General features: G+C 42.9%; 1 protein-coding gene across 1 annotated transcript in view; it reads left to right on the top strand.

Annotated features, from left to right (window-relative positions):
• MYO3B (myosin IIIB) overlaps window positions 1–20,439 on the top strand; it is a 559,309-nt gene that overhangs the window by 422,712 nt on the left and 116,158 nt on the right. Inside the window, 2 exon segments of the mRNA XM_055572295.1 lie at window positions 2,390–2,491; window positions 14,009–14,108. Of these exon segments, the coding sequence (XP_055428270.1) occupies window positions 2,390–2,491; window positions 14,009–14,108 (202 nt within the window).

Here is a 20,439-nt window from a genome sequence, read left to right as displayed (position 1 = left end):
AGTGCCTGGGTCTGTCCTCTATGTGGGTCATCAAACACCAGGCAATGCCAGAGCCACCTCCTGCAGCAGCTGAGCTGTGGGACTCTAAAAGGCCCAGGCACATGAATGAAATAAAGTCTGAATTTTTATTTCCATTACTAAGACAGTGAGGGTTAATGATTTTTAAATGTTTAAATAAAAGAGCTACACCCTGTAATATTTAGGAATTCAGACTTCAGGGCAAAACTACATGAGTTTGAATCCTGACTCTGCCAGCCTCCAGCTGTGTGTGATTTTCTTGGGAAAACCGTTTAAGCTCCCTGTGCCTCTCCTTAGTTGTAAAATGGGAATGATAGTGGTCTCTATTTTTGAGAGTTCCTGTAGGAGTAAATGAATTAATTTTTGTAAAGAGCTTAGGACAATAGGCAGCCATTCCCTTCTCCAGGGGATCTTCCCAACCCAGGGACTGAACCCAGGTCTCCCACATTGCAGGAGGATTCTTTACCATCTGAACCACCAGGGAAGCCCAAGAATACTGGAGTGGGTAGCCTATCCCTTCTCCAGGGGATCTTCCAGACCAAGGGATCGAACCCAGGTCTCCCGAGAGAGAGTGTATCCTAACATGGCCTTAACATGTCCTGTGTCTTAACATGGCCATCTTATAAGGATACTGATGATTGGGTTTAAGACCCACCTTAATCCAATAGGACCTTATTTTAAACCAATTATATATGTATACATCCTATTTCCAAAGAAGGTTACATTCTGAGGTGCAGGGTAAACATCTCTTTGTATGCTCAGTCTCTGTGTCAGAATGCAAGCTCTATGAGGACAGGGACTCTGTGTGCCTGCTTAAGTGTGGTCCAAGGCAGCCTGCATTACTTATCACAGAATACTTATGGGCTGCCTGCAAGGAATGGAGAGACATGGTGCCACCAGGAGGGCCATGCTTGAGGGAGGGGAGCCATCCAGGAGGAGGGAGAGAGACAGGATAGAAAGAAACACATCTGAGGAAATAAAAAAGGAGAAAGTCCCAAATATTCTAGTATGATATGTCTAGAAGCACTTTTGGCAGAATTAGAAACAGCCTGAGTCAGGAAGCAGTGCAAGATGAGAGCAAACAGCCTCTGGATCACAGGCCAGGGAGGAAGGAGACAGGACAGAGTTAGGGTTGAAACCTCAGGGAGGAGCCTGCTGTGGAGAGGAGGGCCCTGCTGGCAGGACAGTTGCTTCTAAAGCCAAGGGGTCTATTTGGAAAGAACCTGGCTTCTCCAGATACCTGAGGTGGTCTGAAATGTAGGAACATTTTCAACCCATTGTGACCTTGTGGAGCATGGAAGAAGACCTGGGACAACCAGGAACATCCCTGCAGCACTTTCTCACCCAAGCCATTAGTGGTCTTGGTAGAGAAGTCTTTAGATGTTTATCACTGTGAAGTAAGCTAGTTCAGTTCAGTTCAGTTGCTCAGTTGTGTCCGACTCTTTGCGACCCCATGAACTACAGCACGCCAGGCCTCCCTGTCCATCACCAACTCCCAGAGTTCACCCAAACTCATGTCCATTGAGTCAGTGATGCCATCCAGCCATCTCATCCTCTGTCATCCCCTTCTCCTCCTGCCCTCCTTCTTTCCCAGGATCAGGGTCTTTTCAAATGAGCCAGCTCTTCACATCAGGTGGCCAAAGTATTGGAGTTTCAGCTTCAACATCAGTCCTTCTAATGAACACCCAGGACTGATCTCTTTTAGGACTCATCTCCTTTAGGATGGACTGGTTGGATCTCCTTGCAGTAAGTTAACTGTAGTTATTGAAGTATGCTAACTGGACTATGAAAAACTGCACTGGTGATGTTCCTCCACTAAAGATAGTGTGTAGTCTGTCTTTTCCATGACAGCATAATTGACCACGGACCCACAAAGGTCAGTGAACAGGACTGCAAGACAAAAGGAATAGAGAGAGGCCTGCCCCAGGGTAGACATGTGGAGAGACAGAGGAGGCCTCATCCCTCTTTTTCTCCTCAGGTGGCACCGCCTAAAGGTAATGGGAATGCTGTCCAGCTGTCACATCTGGAACCCCTACCTGCTGCACTCATGACCTCGGTCACCCAACTCCCTATTTGACCAATGCAATCAATGAGACAGGTTACCCAACCTCCCCCATGTCACCAAGCTGGTAGAGAGTCTGGCCAGGAGAGTTACTAAGTCTCCTGTTCCCTATACTGGTGCCCTTTCACAACCACCCTGTGTTAACTCTTCAAAATAAGCTCCAAATCCATGGCTGAGATTCATTACCTCAGAGCCTCAAACCATAAGAAAAATGTGGATTTCCCTAGCCGTGCTGTATCCTCCACTTTGGTAATTCATCCAGGTGGAGGGTATAACCTTGAAAAGATGCTGTTTTGTTTCATTCCACAGGGTGCCCTTCAGACCAAAGCAGTGATCCACAGCCCACCATCACAGGGGGTCCCAGCGGAACTGCACAGGGTCAGTTCTCCAGCAAGCCTGGTGACCACAAAGGTGAGGTCATTAGAAGTTTGGGTTGGGTGTCCTTTATTTATGGATGCTCCAGAGAAGATTCTAGAGCTGGAAATGATCACCTGATGTGATCCCTCTGTCTGGCACTCTCTTTTTTTTTTCTACAGGTGACAGCTGATTAGGTTCAGGGGCAGCCTTGCAGGGGAGCCCCTTATCTCTGGGGCTCAACACCTCTGCAGCTGTCTGGGTGCCCAGTTACCTGTTCACTGGGGAAGATGGGCCAGTGGCAGCTCTTGCCAACTGCCTCCCTTCAGTTCATCCTCTTGGAGCAGACACTGACATGTTTCTATCTTATTTACCTTAAGACCTTTTGAAAGTTTAGCTTCTCAGGACTCTTTCTATGATCCTGACACTGATACATTGAGCACATTCATAGGGAGAAGGAACACTGTAGACAAGAAGTTAAAACTTGAGTATCTAGTCTAAGCCTTCCATTAATTACCATCATTGTATAATGAGAGAATTGGACTAGATCAATGGTTTTCAAACATTTAAAAGATATTAGAATCCTCCATTTTTTTTCAGTTTGAAGGTCCCTGAACTTCTGCTTGAAGAAGCAGCTATGATTTTAAAAATATGACCTTTAATGCTGATGCTCACATGTATGAAATGTGAGGCTGAGTTGCCCTGGATCTCACCATAGAGCTTGGAGGTACAGTGTAACTCCAACCTCGGCAGTGAGGTCCAGGTGCTTCCTGCTTCTTTGGAATCTGCAACCCAGCCTAGGTTTCAAGAAAATGCACAACTGAAGCCTCACCTCAGGGCAAGGAGGTTAGGGAGAAGGAAATAAGAGAAGAGGGGGAGCCCCAGGAGCAGCAGTGTTTCTTGAACTTGAGGAGGCTTGGAGGTGAGACAGGGAGACACTTCAGTTTCAAAAGAAGGCTGTCTAGATGTTACAGACCTACAGTCTAGATCTGTTCTCCCTAGCAGATGTCAGAAATAGGAGGTCTTCCTGTTGTAATCAACACACAGGTATGGTTTGTTTGTCCAGACCAACTTTTTTTTTTTTTTAACAGAAAACATTGAACCCAAATGTTTTCAAATTGGGTGTGCATCCTCTGGTTCTCCACAAACCTCATTTGTTGCCTGAGTGACCCCAAAGGCATTTTTGCAACACCTGCTATGTTGTTTTCTTTTTTTTTCTCTCCCGATGATCAAATGCTCTTTCATTTTATTTCAATGTTTTTGTTTTGGCTTTGTGAGTAGTGCTGCTATGAACATTCAGTTCAGTTCAGTTGCTCAGTCATGTCCGACTCTTTGCGTCCCATGGACTGTAGCACGCCAGGCCTCCCTGTCCATCACCAACTCCCGGAGTTTACTCAAACTCATATCCATTGAGTTGGTGATGCCATCCAACCATCTCATACTCTGTTGTCCCCTTCTCCTCCTGCCTTCAATCTTTCCCAGCTTCAGGGTCTTTTCAAACAAGTCAGTTCTTCACATCAGGTGGCCACAGTATTGGAGTTTCAGCTTCAACATCAGTCCTTCCAGTGAATATTCAGGACTAATCTCCTTTAATCTCCTTTAGGATGGACTGGTTGGCTCTCCTTGCAGCCCAAGGGACTCTCAAGAGTCTTCTCCAACACCACAGTTCAAAAGCATCAATTCTTCGGCGCTCAGCTTTCTTCACAGTCCAACTCTCACATCCATACATGACCACTGGAAAAACCATAGCCTTGACTAGATGGACCTTTGTTGGCAAAGTAATGTCTCTGCTTTTGAATATGCTGTCTAGGTTGGTCATAACTTTCCTTCCAAGAAGTATAAGCGTCTTTTAATTTCATGGCTGCAGTCACCATGTGCAGTGATTTTGGAGCCCAAAAAAATAAAGTCTGACACTGTTTCCACTGTTTCCCCATCTATTTCCCATGAAGTGATGGGACCAGATGCCATGATCTTCGTTTTCTGAATGTTGAGCTTTAAGCCAACTTTTTCAAAAACTTTAGAAGTTGAGGTATAATTAACCTACAACATTATATTTGTGTCAGGTGTACAACATTTCTGATTTAAGTTTATCTCTTCGACTCAAATCCTTGTTGCTGCTCTTCTGACAAAGCTGGGGGACAGAGGAGCAGACTTTGTCTAATCTTTAATAAGAATATTCTGTACCTTTCTATTTGGCTTTTAAACTTCAAATAACTCTCAGAAATCAATATTTTGATGACTGAAGTGCAAGTGAGTAAGAAGCAGGAATGAGTTTTCCCTTTAATTACATGATCAGAAATTCTATGGGCTTTTATTGGAAGCCTGGGCAGAGTAACTGGGAGCATTTGCTAAGTGTCAGACAAAGGTGTCACTGCCTCCCCTCTCCCTGGCGGTGGACACAGCACCTTCATAAGGAGAGCCCAAACCAAATGGGGTTAATGGTCGTCCTCACTTTGCTTGTGCTTCTTCCTCTCTGAATTGCTATTAAACTGCTATTTCTCATTTTCAAACTGAGGATCTCAAAATAGATGCAGACAGCAACAACGTCAACCTCCTATGTGGACAAGACCATCTGGGCTTTGGTCAGGGAGTGGTAGCCCCTGGTGCTGCTGAATTGGGCCAGAGAACAAGATTAAAAATGATTTCTGTTGATTTTCCTTCTTAATAAGGAAATAGATATTTTTGTCCCTAAAGTGAGCTTCTTTTTTCTTCTTTTCATATCATTTCTCACTTTTATATTGCTTCTCACGGTATTACAAGTGAGCTTGGGTCAAACAATGTTTTAAAATCTCCAGGAGGGGGAAGCCTGCCTGGTCCTCTAACCAAAGGAGTTCATCAATCAAGAGAAGGCAGGGAAGGGAGGAGAGTGGATCAGTTCGTGAAATTCTAAAAGGCTGCAGCTATTTATCTTGATTTCTGCTTCCCACTTTTAATATTGTTGTTTCACAGTTTGGTCATAATGTGTGTTTGCATGTGAGTGTATGTATATAATAATAAAAATGTAATAATGTTCCATATAAAATTTTCTTTTTATCCTTTTGGTTTTTATAGCAATAGTAATAATAACAGATGGTCTTATCTACCACTGATAGTGAAAAAAATCACATTTCTGCTACACAAGAGATAAATATGCCTAAGGAACAAACAAATAATGTAAAATCAGAGCATACTCTTCACAGAATAGACAAAACAAAAACAATTGATTCCCATATTTCTTTTATTTATTTTTTTAATTTAAATTTATTTATTTTAATTGGAGGCTAATTACTTTACAATATTGTATTGGTTTTGCCATATATCAACATGAATCTGCCACGGGTATACACGTGTTCCCAATCCTGAACCCCCTTACCTCCGCCCTCCCCATACCATCCCTCTGGGTCATCCCAGTGCACCAGCCCCAAGCATCCTGTATCTTGCATTGAACCTGGACTGATGATTCATTTCTTATATGATATTATACATGTTTCAATGCCATTCTCCCAAATCATCCCACCCTCTCCCTCTCCCATAGAGTCCAAAAGACTGTTCTATACATCTGTGTCTCTTTTGCTATCTTGCATACAGGGTTATCGTTACCATCTTTCTAAATTCCATATATATGCATTAGTATACTGTATTGGTGTTTTTCTTTCTGGCTTACTTCACTCTGTATAATAGGCTCCAGTTTCATCCACCTCATTAGAACTGATTCAAATGTATTCTTTTTAAAGGCTGAATAATACTCCATTGTGTATATGTACCACTGCTTTCTTATCCATTCATCTGCTGATGGACATCTAGGTTGCTTCCATGTCCTGGCTATTATAAACAGTGCTGCAATGAACATTGGGGTACACGTGTCTCTTTCAATTCTGGTTTCCTCGGTGCCCAGCAGTGGGATTGCTGGGTCATAAGGCAATTCTATTTCCAGTTTTTTAAGGAATCTCCACACTGTTCTCCATAGTGGCTGTACTAGTTTGCGTTCCCACCAACAGTGTAAGAGGGTTCCCTTTTCTCCACACCCTTTCCAGCATTTATTGCTTGTAGACTTTTTGATAGCAGCCATTCTGACTGGCATGAAATGGTACCTCATTGTGGTTTTGATTTGCATTTCTCTGATCATGATGTTGAGCATCTTTTCATCTGCTTGTTAGCCATCTGTATGTCTTCTTTGGAGAAATGTCTATGTAGGTCTTTGGCCCATTTTTTGATTGGGTCATTTATTTTTCTGGAATTGAGCTGTAGGAGTTGCTTGTATATTTTTGAGATTAGTTGTTTGTCAGTTGCTTCATCTGCTATTATTTTCTCCCATTCTGAAGGCTGTCTTTTCACCTTGCTTATAGTTTCTTTTGTCGTGCAGAAGCTTTTAATTTTAATTTCGTCCCATTTGTTTATTTTCGCTTTTATTTCCAATATTCTGGGTGGTGGGTCATACAGGATCCTGCTGTGATTTATGTCAGAGAGTGTTTTGCCTATGTTCTCCTCTAAGAGTTTTATAGTTTCTGGTCTTACGTTTAGATCTTTAATCCATTTTGAGTTTATTTTTGTGTATGGTGTTAGAAAGTGTTCTAGTTTCATTCTTTTACAAGTGGTTGACCAGTTTTCCCAGCACCACTTGTTAAAGAGATTGTCTTTTATCCATTGTATATTGTTGCCTCCTTTGTCAAAGATAAGGTGTCCATAGGTGCGTGGGTTTATCTCTGGGCTTTCTATTTTGTTCCTTTGATCTATATTTCTGTCTTTGTGCCAGTACCATACTGTCTTGATGACTGTGGCTTTGTAGTAGAGACTGAAGTCATGCAGGTTGATTCCTCCAGTTCCATTCTTCTTTATCAAGATTGCTTTGGCTATTCGAGGTTTTTTGTATTTCCATACAAATTGTGAAATTATTTGTTCTAGCTCTGTGAAAAATACCGTTGGTAGCTTGATAGGGATTGCATTGAATCTATAGATTGCTTTGAGTAGTATACTCATTTTCACTATATTGATTCTTCCGATCCATGAACATGGTATATATCTCCATCTATTAGTGTCCTCTTTGATTTCTTTCACCAGTGTTTTATAGTTTTCTATATATAGGTCTTTAGTTTCTTTAGGTAGATATATTCCTAAGTATTTTATTCTTTTCATTGCAATGGTGAATGGAATTGTTTCCTTAATTTCTCTTTCTATTTTCTCATTATTAGTGTATAGGAATGCAAGGGATTTCTGTGTGTTGATTTTATATCCTACAACTTTACTATATTCATTGATTAGCTCTAGTAATTTTCTGGTGGAGTCTTTAGGGTTTTCTATGTAGAGGATCATGTCATCTGCAAACAGTGAGAGCTTTACTTCTTCTTTTCCAATTTGGATTCCTTTTATTTCTTTTTCTGCTCTGATTGCTGTGGCCAAAACTTCCAGAGCTATGTTGAATAGTAGTGGTGAAAGTGGGCACCCTTGTCTTGTTCCTGACTTTAGGGGAAATGCTTTCAAGTTTTCACCATTGAGGATAATGTTTGCTGTCGGTTTGTCATATATAGCTTTTATTATGTTGAGGTATTTTCCTTCTATTCCTGCTTCCTGGAGATTTTTTTATCATAAATGGATGTTGACTTTTGTCAAAGGCTTTCTCTGCATCTATTGAGATAATCATATGGATTTTATTTTTCAATTTGTTAATGTGGTGTATTACATTTATTGATTTGCGGATATTGAAGAATCCTTGCATCTCTGGGATAAAGCCCATTTGGTCATGGTGTATGATCTTTTTAATGTGTTGTTGGATTCTGATTGCTAGAATTTTATTAAGGATTTTTACATCTATGTTCATCAGTGATATTGGCCTGTAGTTTTCTTTTTTTGTGGGATCTTTGTCAGGTTTTGGTATTAGGGTGATGGTGGCCTCATAGAATGAGTTTGGAAGTTTACCTTCCTCTGCAATTTTCTGGAAGAGTTTGAGCAGGATAGGTGTTAGCTCTTCTCTAAATTTTTGGTAGAATTCAGCTGTGAAGCTGTCTGGACCTGGGCTTTTGTTTGCTGGAAGATTTTTGACTACAGTTTCAATTTCCGTGCTTGTGATGGGTCTGTTAAGATTTTCTATTTCTTCCTGGTCGAGTTTTGGAAAGTTGTACTTTTCTAAGAATTTGTCCATTTCTTCCAAGTTGTCCATTTTATTGGCATATAATTGCTGATAGTAGTCTCTTATGATCCTTTGTATTTCTGTGTTGTCTGTTGTGATCTCTCCATTTTCACTTCTAATTTTATTGATTTGATTTTTCTCCCTTTGTTTCTTGATGAGTCTGGCTAATGGTTTGTCAATTTTATTTATCCTTTCAAAGAACCAGCTTTTGGCTTTGTTGATTTTTGCTATGGTCTCTTTTGTTTCTTTTGCATTTGTTTCTGCCCTAATTTTTAAGATTTCTTTCCTTCTACTAACCCTGGGGTTCTTCATTTCTTCGTTTTCTAGTTGCTTTAGGTGTCAGATCAGATCAGATCAGTCACTCAGTCGTGTCCGACTCTTTGCGACCCCATGAATCGCAGCACGCCAGGCCTCCCTGTCCATCACCAACTCCCGGAGTTCACTCAGACTCACGTCCATCGAGTCAGTGAAGTCATCCAGCCATCTCATCCTCTGTCGTCCCCTTCTTCTCCTGCCCCCAATCCCTTCCAGCATCAGAGTCTTTTCCAGTGAGTCAACTCTTCGCATGAGGTGGCCAAAGTACTGGAGTTTCAGCTTTAGCATCAGTCTTTCCAAAGAAATCCCAGGGCTGATCTCCTTCAGAATGGACTGGTTGGATCTCCTTGCAGTCCAAGGGACTCTCAAGAGTCTTCTCCAACACCACAGTTCAAAAGCATCAATTCTTCGGTGCTCAGCCTTCTTCACAGTCCAACTCTCACATCCATACATGACCACAGGAAAAACCATAGCCTTGACTAGACGAACCTTTGTTGGCAAAGTAATGTCTCTGCTTTTGAATATGCTATCTAGGTTGGTCATAACTTTCCTTCCAAGGAGTAAGCGTCTTTTAATTTCATGGCTGCAGTCACCATCTGTAGTGATTTTGGAGCCCAGAAAAATAAAGTCTGACACTGTTTCCACTGTTTCCCCATCTATTTCCCATGAAGTGGTGGGACTGGATGCCATGATCTTCATTTTCTGAATGTTGAGCTTTAAGCCAACTTTTTCACTCTCCACTTTCATCAAGAGGCTTTTGAGTTCCTCTTCACTTTCTGCCATAAGGGTGGTGTCATCTGCATATCTGAGGTTATTGATATTTCATTTGACTTTTTTCTTGTTTCTTGAGATATGCCTGTATTGCTATGAACTTTCCCCTTAGCACTGCTTTTACAGTGTCCCACGGGTTTTGGGTTGTTGTGTTTTCATTTTCATTCATTTATATGCATATTTTGATTTCTTCTGTGATTTGTTGGTTATTCAGAAGCATGTTGTTCAGCCTCCATATGTTGGAATTTTTAATAGTTTTTCTCCTGTAATTGAGATCTAATCTTACTGCATTGTGGTCAGAAAAGATGTTTGGAATGATTTCAATTGTTTTGAATTTACCAAGGCTAGATTTATGGCCCAGGATGTGATCTATCCTGGAGAAGGTTCTGTGTGAGCTTGATAAAAAAGTGAAATTCATTTTTTGGGGGTAAAGTGTCCTATAGATATCAATTAGGTCTAACTAGTCTATTGTATCATTTAAAGTTTGTGTTTCTTTGTTAATTTTCTGTTTAGTTGATCTATCCATAGGTGTGAGTGGGGTATTAAAATCTCCCACTATTATTATGTTATTGTTAATTTCCCCTTTCATATTTGTTAGCATTTGTCTTACATATTGCAGTGCTCCTATGTTGGGTGCATATATAATTGTTATATCTTCTTCTTGGATTGATCCTTTGATCATTATGTAGTGTCCTTCTTTGTCTCTTTTCACAGCCTTTGTTTTAAAGTCTATTTTATCTGATATGAGTATTGCTACTTTCGCTTTCTTTTGGTCTCTATTTGCATGGAATATCTTTTTCCAGCCCTTCACTTTCAGTCTATATGTGTCCCTTGTTTTGAGGTGGGTCTCTTGTAGACAACATATATAGGGGTCTTGTTTTTTTATCCATTCAGCCAGTCTTTGTCTTTTGGTTGGGGCATTCAACCCATTTATGTTTAAGGTAATTATTGATAAGTATAATCCCATGGGAGAAGGCAATGGCAACCCACTCCAGTACTTTTGCCTGGAAAATCCCATGGACAGAAGAGCCTGGTAGGCTGCAGTTCATGGGGTCGCTAAGAGTCAGACACGACTAAGCGACTTCACTTTCACTTTCCACTTTCATGCATGGGAGAAGGAAATGGCAACCCACTCCAATGTTCTTGCCTGGAGAATCTCAAGGACGGAGAAGCCTGGTAGGCTGCAGTCCATGGGGTCGCACAGAGTCGGACACGACTGAAGTGACACAGCAACATGATCCCGTTGCCATTTACTTTATTGTTTTTGGGTTCGAGTTTATACACCCTTTTTGTGTTTCCTGTCTAGAGAGTATCCTTTAGCATTTGTTGGAGAGCTGGTTTGGTGGTGCTGAATTCTCTCAGCTTTTGCTTGTGTGTAAAGCTTTTGATTTCTCCTTCATATTTGAATGAGATCCTTACTAGGTACAGTAAACTGGACTTTAGGTTATTTTCTTTCATCACTTTAAGTATGTCTTGCCATTCCCTCCTGGCATGAAGAGTTTCTATTGAAAGATCAGCTGTTATCCTTATGGGAATCCCCTTGTTTATTATTTGTTGTTTTTCCCTTGCTGCTTTTAATATTTGTTCTTTGTGTTTGATCTTTGTTAATTTGATTAATATGTGTCTTGGGGTGTTTCGCCTTGGGTTTATCCTGTTTGGGACTCTCTGGGTTTCTTGGACTTGGGTGATTATTTCCTTCCCCATTTTAGGGAAGTTTTCAACTATTATCTCAAGTATTTTCTCATGGTATTTCTTTTTGTTTTCTTCTGTGACTCCTATGATTCGAATGTTGGAGCGTTTAATATTGTCCTGGAGGTCTCTGAGATTGTCCTCATTTCTTTTAATTCATTTTTCTTTTTTCCTCTCTGATTCATTTATTTCTACCATTCTATCTTCTACTTCACTAATCCTATCTTCTGCCTCCATCATTCTACTATTTGTTGCCTCCAGAGTGTTTTTGATCTCATTTATTGCATTATTCATTATATATTGACTCTTTTTTATTTCTTCTAGGTCCTTGTTAAACCTTTCTTGCATCTTCTCAATCCTTGTCTCCAGGCTATTTATCTGTGATTCCATTTTTATTTAAAGATTTTGGATCATTTCCACTAGCATTATTCAGAATTCTTTATCAGGTAGATTCCCTATCTCTTCCTCTTTTGTTTGGTTTGATGGGCATTTATCTTGTTCCTTTACCTGCTGGGTATTCCTCTGTCTCTTCATCTTGTTTATATTGCTGCGTTTGGGGTGGCCTTTCTATATTCTGGCAGTTTGTGGAGTTCTCTTTATTGTGGAGTTTCCTCGCTGTGGGTGGGGTTGTATCGGTGGCTTGTCAAGGTTTCTTGGTTAGGGAAGCTTGTGTCAGCGTTCTGGTGGGTGGAGCTGTATTTCTTCTCTCTGGAGTGCAATGAAGTGTCCAGTAATGAGTTATGAGATGTCAGTGGTTTTGGAGTAACTTTGGACAGCCTGTATATTGAAGCTCAGGGCTGTGTTCCTGTGTTGCTGGAGAATTTGCGTGGTATGTCTTGCTCTGGAACTTGTTGGCCCTTGGGTGGTGCTTGGTTTCAGTGTAGGTATGGAGGCGTTTGATGAGCTTCGATCGATTAATGTTCCGTGGAGTCAGGAGTTCTCTGATGTTCTCAGGATTTGGACTTAAGCCTCCTTCTTCTGGTTTTCAGTCTTATTTTTACAGTAGTCTCAAGACTTCTCCTTCTATACAGCACTGTTGATAAAACATCTCTTTTCGAAGACAATGGGCTGCTTTTCTGGGTGCCTGATGTCCTCTGCCGGCATTCAGAAGTTGTTTTGTGGAATGTACTCAGCGTTTAAATGTTCTTTTGATGAATTTGTAGGGGAGAAAGTGGTCTCCCTGTCCTATTCCTCTGCCATCTTAGGACCTCTTCCCCCATATTTCTTTTAATGCACTCCATTTTTATCATGTTATATTTTCCATCATTATAACAGAAACCTTCAATATTTTATGCAGCTTCCACCCTATGTCACAGTTGAAAAATGTGTAGATTATCTTCATTGGTTGTATTTTGGTTTGGCTCTTTCTAGATGGTCTAAAATAAGGAGAGTAAATAGGTACAGAGTCTCCTTCTGACCCTAATGGATTGGTGGTAACAATGTGTAACTATGGTTCTCAACCCTGGCCACACCTTAAAATTATCTAGGGAGCTTTTTAAAAATGATGCCAACCCCACACCAGACCAGTATCAGAATCTCTGGGAGTTGGGTTCAGGCATATTTAAAATCTTCCTGGGTGATTCTAATGTACAGTCAAGGTTAATAATTGTTGATCTGGAGCAGTGTCTTCCAGACCTCAACATCAATCCTGATTACCTCAAGGGCTTGTTAAAAACACAGATTGCCAGCCTCCACCCCCAGACTTTCTGATTCATTTAGGTCAGGGTGAGGGCCAAGAATTTTATTTTCTAACAAGTTTTTAGGTGATGTTGACACTTTCTGTGATGTGTCTTTGATTTGCTGTGATAATGTGGGGCCCACCCCTTGAGAACCACTGACATGAAACATGGTGTTAGAAAGGAACTTGAAGCTGAATGAAAGTTCAAGAGAAGAAGGCATGGTTAGTTAGTCACAGCTGCCCTGGTCATAAAAGGAGGAATTGTGCTTGTCACTCTCACTCGAGAAACTCTTCAGTCAGCTGTCCTCAATCACAGTACAGAACTGAGTTCCTCCTGAAATGAATCCCTAGTTGTAGTAATCCTACCCACATTGTCTCAGACGGTAGAGAATCTGCCTACAGTGCAAGAGAATTGGGTTTAGTCCCTGGGTTGGGAAGATCCCCTGGAGAAGGGAATGGATACCCACGCCAGTATTCTTGCCTGGAGAATCCCATGGACAGGGGAGCCTGGCAGGCTACAGTCCATAGTGTTGCAAAGGGTGAGACATGGCTGAGTGACTAACACTTTCACTTACTTACACACGTTGTGAAGGTGTTTCTTGACCACCGTCCTCACCCACAGGCAGCTCTGCCCAGCCCAGTCAGGACTGGAAGCTGGACTCTTAAGACTGTCCAGCACCACACCACTCCAGCTCATGTGTTCTGCTCACCAACTTCCTCACCTTGGGGCCTCCAATCTGTCTACTTTTTATATCTATTGTCATAGACAGGGGGCTTGTTTTCCTACAAGATGAGTTATTTTATCCAGTTTGCCAGCTGGGACTGAGGACAAAGCAAGGCCTGTCATCACAGAAGAAGTCAGTTTTGATGATGTGTCCTAGACAAAGGTTACAGAAAGTCAGGGAGTAGCACGACAGGCAGCGAGGTGCTGCGGAGAGAATAGATGGCTACTGAAATCAAACCCTGCCTACCTCTGAATTTATCCTCAGTCTCTAAGCACTTGTTTGTTTTCTCTTAGTTCTGAGGGGCTCTGGCGATCATAAAAGCAGCCTACAAGCAGAATCCGGCAATGGCCATGCAGAGGCTTCAAGCACCTCTCCTGTCACTGAGAAAAATTGGTGAGTCTTATCTGTAAGATTTTATTCCAACAGACAATGAAACAAAAGTATTTCTTACACTGTGTTATTTTGGTGAGTTGGAGAGAGTGGAGCCAAAAAGTGTTGTCCACCAGATTCCCCCATGTCAGAAGTTCATTAGTCTGTGGGCAAAAGTCTTTGATCTACAGGGCAATCTGGTTACAACCTTCTTGTGGGTTCTCCTCGTAGTGAAACCTGTATTTGGCCTCAGTAGGTTAAAACGGTGGTTCTCAACTGGGGGCGGTTTTGCCCCCTCCCGCTCTCCTTCTGAGGACATGTGTGGTTGTCACAACTCTTCACAGGGGCTTTGTGTGAAGGATGTCTAGTGGATCAAGGCCAGGGACGCTGCTGCCCAATCTACAGTGCACAAGACAGCTCCCGCCCCACCAAAGAACTGACTAGCCTAAAAGGACAAAAATCTGTGGGCTTAAGCTAATGCAAAAAGGGGATATCATTTTCATTAAAAGCTTACTCTAGGATTTTGAGGAAGTAAGCAGGCCATTAGAAAATTCATTGCATCTTTTTGGAAAAAGAGGTGGTCTTAAATTGTAACTTCTAAAAATAATTTTTTGAGACATCTTATTTGAAACTTGACAAATTAAATCCTCAGTATTTCTCTAGCACTCTCAAATTGCTTGAGCTGCTTTTAAAGTAGTTTGTGGTTGTCTCTCAGTAACCACAGGGAATGGTTCCAGGAGCCCCCACAGATACCAAACTTTGCTGCTGCTCAAGTCCTTTACATACAGAATGTTGTGGTACAGTTTGCCCTCCACATCCATGGGTTTCACAACCACAAATTCAACCAACCTTGGATTTGCACAAAACCCATAGAAATGGAGGGCAGATTGTACTTAATAGTCAGAATAGCTCATGTAAGGGTACTTGATGAAATACTATAGGCCTAGTATCTCATATTAGAGATACTCTCATATTTTGAACAAAGTTCAAAATTTCTTTCAGCAGAAAGACCAGTGAACTTGGCAGGTGGAAGACTTGGGTTCTGATCCTAAAGCTAGCATTTTCCAGCCCTGTGATCTTGGGCAAGTCAATGAATATAGTTTGGGAAATGGCTCCAGCCCCAGCCTGACTCCCATCAACCTCCACTGATGACCAGCTTTACTCAGAATATCAGGGCTGTGCTGTGAGCAATGTCCACTTCCCTTCCCTCTGCCTAAGAGCTGCTCCTTCTATTCAGCTGCCCATTCTTCCTTTGCTCACCCAGGTGAGCTCTCCCTGGCTCACCTCTGTGATGTTCCTGCTCTCCAGGCCCTGCCACCATCAGGCAGACCAGCCTTGGCTTTCACATCTTTCTCCCTCTGCTGCCTCTTCCCCATTTGCTGATTCCTCTTCCCATCTAACAAAAGTCTTCCCTGGGTCCTGTCCCTCCCTCTTCTTACTTTTACACCTCAGACTTCCTCAGACTGACTTCCAGCTTGGTTGCCTCATTCCCTCACCATCCCCTGCCTCTCTAAACCCGAAATCATCCGTGCCCTCACCACATCCCTCAAACAGTCTTGTGAAGCTTAGCTCCCAGCTAAGAGAGCCTTGTATTCATCAGTTTATGCAACACTCAGTGCCATGGACCATGGTTTCTATGAATTGTGCTCGTCCATGGTTTCTGCAGCACCGTGGTCTTCAGCTTCTTTCTCCCAGATGTCCTCCGTCTTTATCCTGCTCCTCTTCTGCCCACCTTGAAATACAGGCAGGTCTCCAAGTTCTTGACTCTTCTTTCTTCACTTCTCCCTGGGTGATAGCCTCTCTCACAAGTGTATTCTGGTACCAACTCTCAGCTGAGACAGCATAATTCTCAGGTCTCAGTTCTGAGCTCCACCCTACTACACCCACCTCCTGCTGCCCATAGATTTCCTGATCTATACACCAGAGCCTCAACAGAAAAGCCCACCAAAGGACCTCCCCCAGCTCACCAGACCTCGCCACTTCCATGAGTGCTACACACATTCTCCTGTGACCTGGTCTTCAAACCTGGTGCTCATTTTTGATCCCTACATCTCACTTAACCCCACCTCCAATCACTTGTTTAGCATCCTTCCCTAGCCCAGACCTACCATTATCTGTCTCTCTCCACTCTCTCCTCTGTACATATCAGCTTTCATTTCTAACACCTGATCAATTGTCTTAAAGCATATTCTGACTTCTCAAAGAACTTTAGTGGCTTCCTATTTCAGACCAAAAGAGGTTCAGACTCCTCAGTCTGCTTTTGCAAGCCTCTCTCTATCTCACTCCAGTTTGTCCTCTAGACTCAGTTCCTGCGTGACCCTATATGCACCCTCTGGCTTCCTGGAGTCAGACTTCATATTGTTCCTACCAGTGCATCTCCTTCTGTTCTCTCTGCCCTCTCCTTTCAGTTCAGCTCTTACCTATTTCATCAAGATACAACATCATATCTCTCTTCTCTACAGAGTCCTTAATTCTCTTTAACACTCCTTGAACCATCATGGTCCATTTATGACTGTACTACTCAAAGGGCTGGTTCATAAGAAAATGAGGTTGTGTCCTAATGTACATCAAGCTACTGTTTCTTCAAGGAAGTCTTGCTCCCCCTCCCCTATGTATAGTCTCAGCCAAACGAAACAAGATACTTGGTAACTAATTGAACTGATTTGTATTCTGACACAAACTCTTTATGACATTGTCAGTGGTAACATTGACAGACTGGGTCCTGGGACCACTTGGGTATATTACTCTCTGTGGCTCCCCATGTTTTGTCTGGTGTTGTGGTTGACCATGTGCCAGCAGTTCAGCTTCTCAAGGGCAAGGGCCAAATTTTCCTTCTTCTTATTTCTAGTAGATGCAATGGGTCTCAATAAATTTGTCAGGCTGACTTCCAAGACCACTCCTCAGAACTCATATTTTTATGAAAGGAATGTTCTCCCTCCTCAATCTTTAAGTGGTGGTGGCAACAACAGGATTCAGAATAATTCGTCAGATAGTGTTTCAGGTCATCCGTGCCCTAGGGAAGGTGGGAGCCCATCTTTCTCTCTGTATTTGATGTTCACTTCAATGCCCTGTGGATCAACCCAGGGACTGAAAGGAAGGAAGTCTTGAGGCAGTCAGGCGGGGCATAATGAGGAGAGAGCTGGGTCATGCCAGTGGTGACTCTCCCAGCAGCAAGTAACAAAACTCAGCAGATTCAAGGACCCCTCAGGGTAACAAGTCTGAAGACAGAAGTTCCAGTTCTGGGCTGGCCACTCAGATATGTGGACACAGACTCCTTCCATTACTTTGCCCCTCTATCCTAGCACATCAGAACTTAGAAGCACAAGTTAGCTGAAGCAGCATACTAAAGATCCCTTGTTCACATGGCATTGTCCAAAGAAGGAAGGAAGAGATGGATGGAGAAGGCCTATCGTCAGGAGTCTCTCCCTGTTGGTTATGAGGGAGACCTTTCCTAGAAGTCCCCAGGACACTCCTCTCACATCTTATCAGATGAAATTCGCAGAGGTGGCTCTGCAGGGGAGAGCAGTCCAGCGAGGGAAGCTGGAAAGGTGAGCATTTTCAGCTTCTGCAGAAGAAAGCAAGCAAAGAATAAAGGGGTTAGAGAAGCCACCCATAAAGTGTTCTAGAAGAATCCTAAAGAGGCAGTGACAGAACAGATACGTACAGGGAATGATGGAGGGAAGGCAAAATCAGAAGGAAGAGTTTATAAGGAAGACCCAGACATGACAAGAAACACTGTGAGACTAGAATGACAAGGACATGTTGAGGACATTGTTCTGACTCACCCAACATTTATGGCAGTGGTGAGTCTTCCTCACAGTTATCTCACAGAATGCACACACCAGTCTTTTGCATGATGTTCTCTATGAGTCAGATGAACACAGGGATGGCTACTCAATCAGCTCTCAAATGCTGGACTGGAGGCCACTACTGGGTTGGAGGCATCAGATTTACCTGCTCCTGCCCCAGTTGGCTAGCATGGGGTTCCCTCACTGTCACAGAGAATAAATGGCAGGTCTAGGGTTTGAGTCTGGATTTTCTGTCTCTAACAATAATAGTAACAACTAATATTTGATATTCATTAACAACTTCCTCAGAGAAGGCAATGGCACCCCATTCCAGTACTCTTGCCTGGAAAATCCCATGGACGGAGGAGCCTGGTAGGCTGCAGTCCATGGGGTCTCTAGGAGTTGGACACGACTGAGCGACTTCACTTTCACTTTTCACTTTCATGCATTGGAGAAAGAAATGGCAACCCACTCCAGTGTTCTTGCCTGGAGAATCCCGGGGATGGGGGAGCCTGGTGGGTTGCCGTCTATGGGGTCGCACAGAGTCAGACACGACTGAAGTGACTTAGCAGCAACAACTTCCTAGACACTGTGTTAAGGATTTCGCATGAATGATTCTGTTTAATCCTCATAATAATCCTGTGGGAGAGGCACATATTATATAATTTCTGACATTTAGAGAGTACAAGGGACTTGCTGTTGGTGTTACCTAGTCAGCAAAGTGACAGAGTCAAGATTTGAACACAGCTCTAACTCCAGAGCCCATGTTTTTAGCCAGTACATTCTGTTGCCTCTCCCGGCTCCAAATGCCTAGCCCAGGTTTTTTTTGTTTGTTTGTTTTTAATTCTATATTCTCTATTTGTCATTGCAACAAATCTTGAATCACAACCAGCTAAGGAGTAAATTCTGATGGGCAACAAACTCTCAGCCTGTGATTGGTGGAGAAAATTCCAGCTCTGAACCTTGGGAGAAAGCTTCTGACCTCATGGGAAAGGTGTTCCCATGGGTACGTGGTGAGGCGGGGCTCACTTGACTGGGGAGAAAGAAACCTCATGTTGCAAGTCCAAGTCAGTGGTTGGCCCGGTGCTCCTCTGTTCCACTTCCTGTGTAAGCCTGTAACTGTGTACAGTGAATGACAGAATGGAAGTAGTCTTTTATGCCATGGGGCTTTGTTCCCATGATGGTAATCCTCCATTTTAATGCTGATAAGTACAATAGGGAGGATTATGCCCCTTAATTTAATTTGGCCTGCGTATGGCAAAGCTCTCACAAGGCTTTTATTTGACATTCTTTAGCACAGCTAGCCTGTTGTTGTGTAAAAAGAAGCCCCTATGAGGGAGGCAGCAGATTGATCATGCTGGTGCAGATGTTTTTACCCAGCAGCTTGTAAAACACCCCTAGAGAAGCTGCTTCGTTGTGGGCCACTTCAGGCTCAAGAGAGACTGAAACTTCATGACTCAGACAGCTCGAGGGGAGCTGGCACTTTGCAAGAGGGGAAAATGGACACATATTTCTCCCGTTTGTCATCCTTACGGCCCAGGGCTTGAAGCCAATTGGGCTGACCTCAGAATTGATGAGCCAGAGCAACAGCCTTCCCATCAGGGCTGACTGTGGGCCAGATTTTCCTGTGGGCTGTGAAGTACAGATTGCCACATATCTTGACAGACTGTGTGGGGGGTCATTGTAGAAATATGTAGCAGTGCTAAGAAGATTCAACAAAACAAAACTTTTCTTTCCATGTCAGTATCTGGAGGAGGTCTCCTTTCCCACCTTTCCTCTCCCACCCTTCAATTCCCATGCTAATTTTCCTTCCACTTTCATTTCACTCACGCAGGGGGCTAGTGCACATTTCCTGCCCCTGTGGCCAAGTTAGTGCACTAACATATTAAGAGACACTCCCACCTCCCCATGACACCAGGGGGGAAATATCAGCAGGTGTGAGAGGAGCTAGGGGTGGTGGCCTTCTTTCATGACATGCTTATGATGCTATGGGTTACCTTCTTCCAGTAGAAAATCAAGTGACAGACCTGGGATTGAATCTTAGTTTAGCTATAGTAGGTCCCCTGCATACAAACGAGTTCCATTCTGAGAGCACATTCATAAGTCAAATTTGTTCATTAAGTCAAACACGGTTTGACAGGGAGGGCTTTCCTGGCGGGTCAGCGGTAAAGAATTTGCGTGCCAGAGCAGGGGATACAGGTTTGATTCCTGGGATGGAAAGATCCCCTGGAGTAGGAAATGGCAACCCACTTCAGTATTCTTGCCAGGAAAATTCCAAGGACAGAGGAGCCTGGCGAGCTGCAATCCATGGGGTCACAAAGAATTGGACACAACTAAGCATACACACACATGCCCCACTGACACAATCGGGTAGATAGGTCTGTCCTGTAATAAGTTTATAATACTTTTCATGAACTCTGATCAAGTGGGACTTATCCCAGGGATGCAAGGATTCTTCAATATACACAGTCAATCAATATGATAAACCACATTCAGTTCAGTTCAGTTGCTCAGTTGTGTCCGACTCTCTGTTATCCCATGGACTGCAGCACACCAGGCCTCCCTGT

The sequence above is a fragment of the Bubalus kerabau genome, chromosome 3 (genome assembly GCF_029407905.1).
Source record: "Bubalus kerabau isolate K-KA32 ecotype Philippines breed swamp buffalo chromosome 3, PCC_UOA_SB_1v2, whole genome shotgun sequence".
In the NCBI taxonomy this organism is placed as follows: domain Eukaryota; kingdom Metazoa; phylum Chordata; class Mammalia; order Artiodactyla; family Bovidae; genus Bubalus; species Bubalus kerabau.
This window is presented reverse-complemented; position numbering and strand designations above follow the sequence as displayed.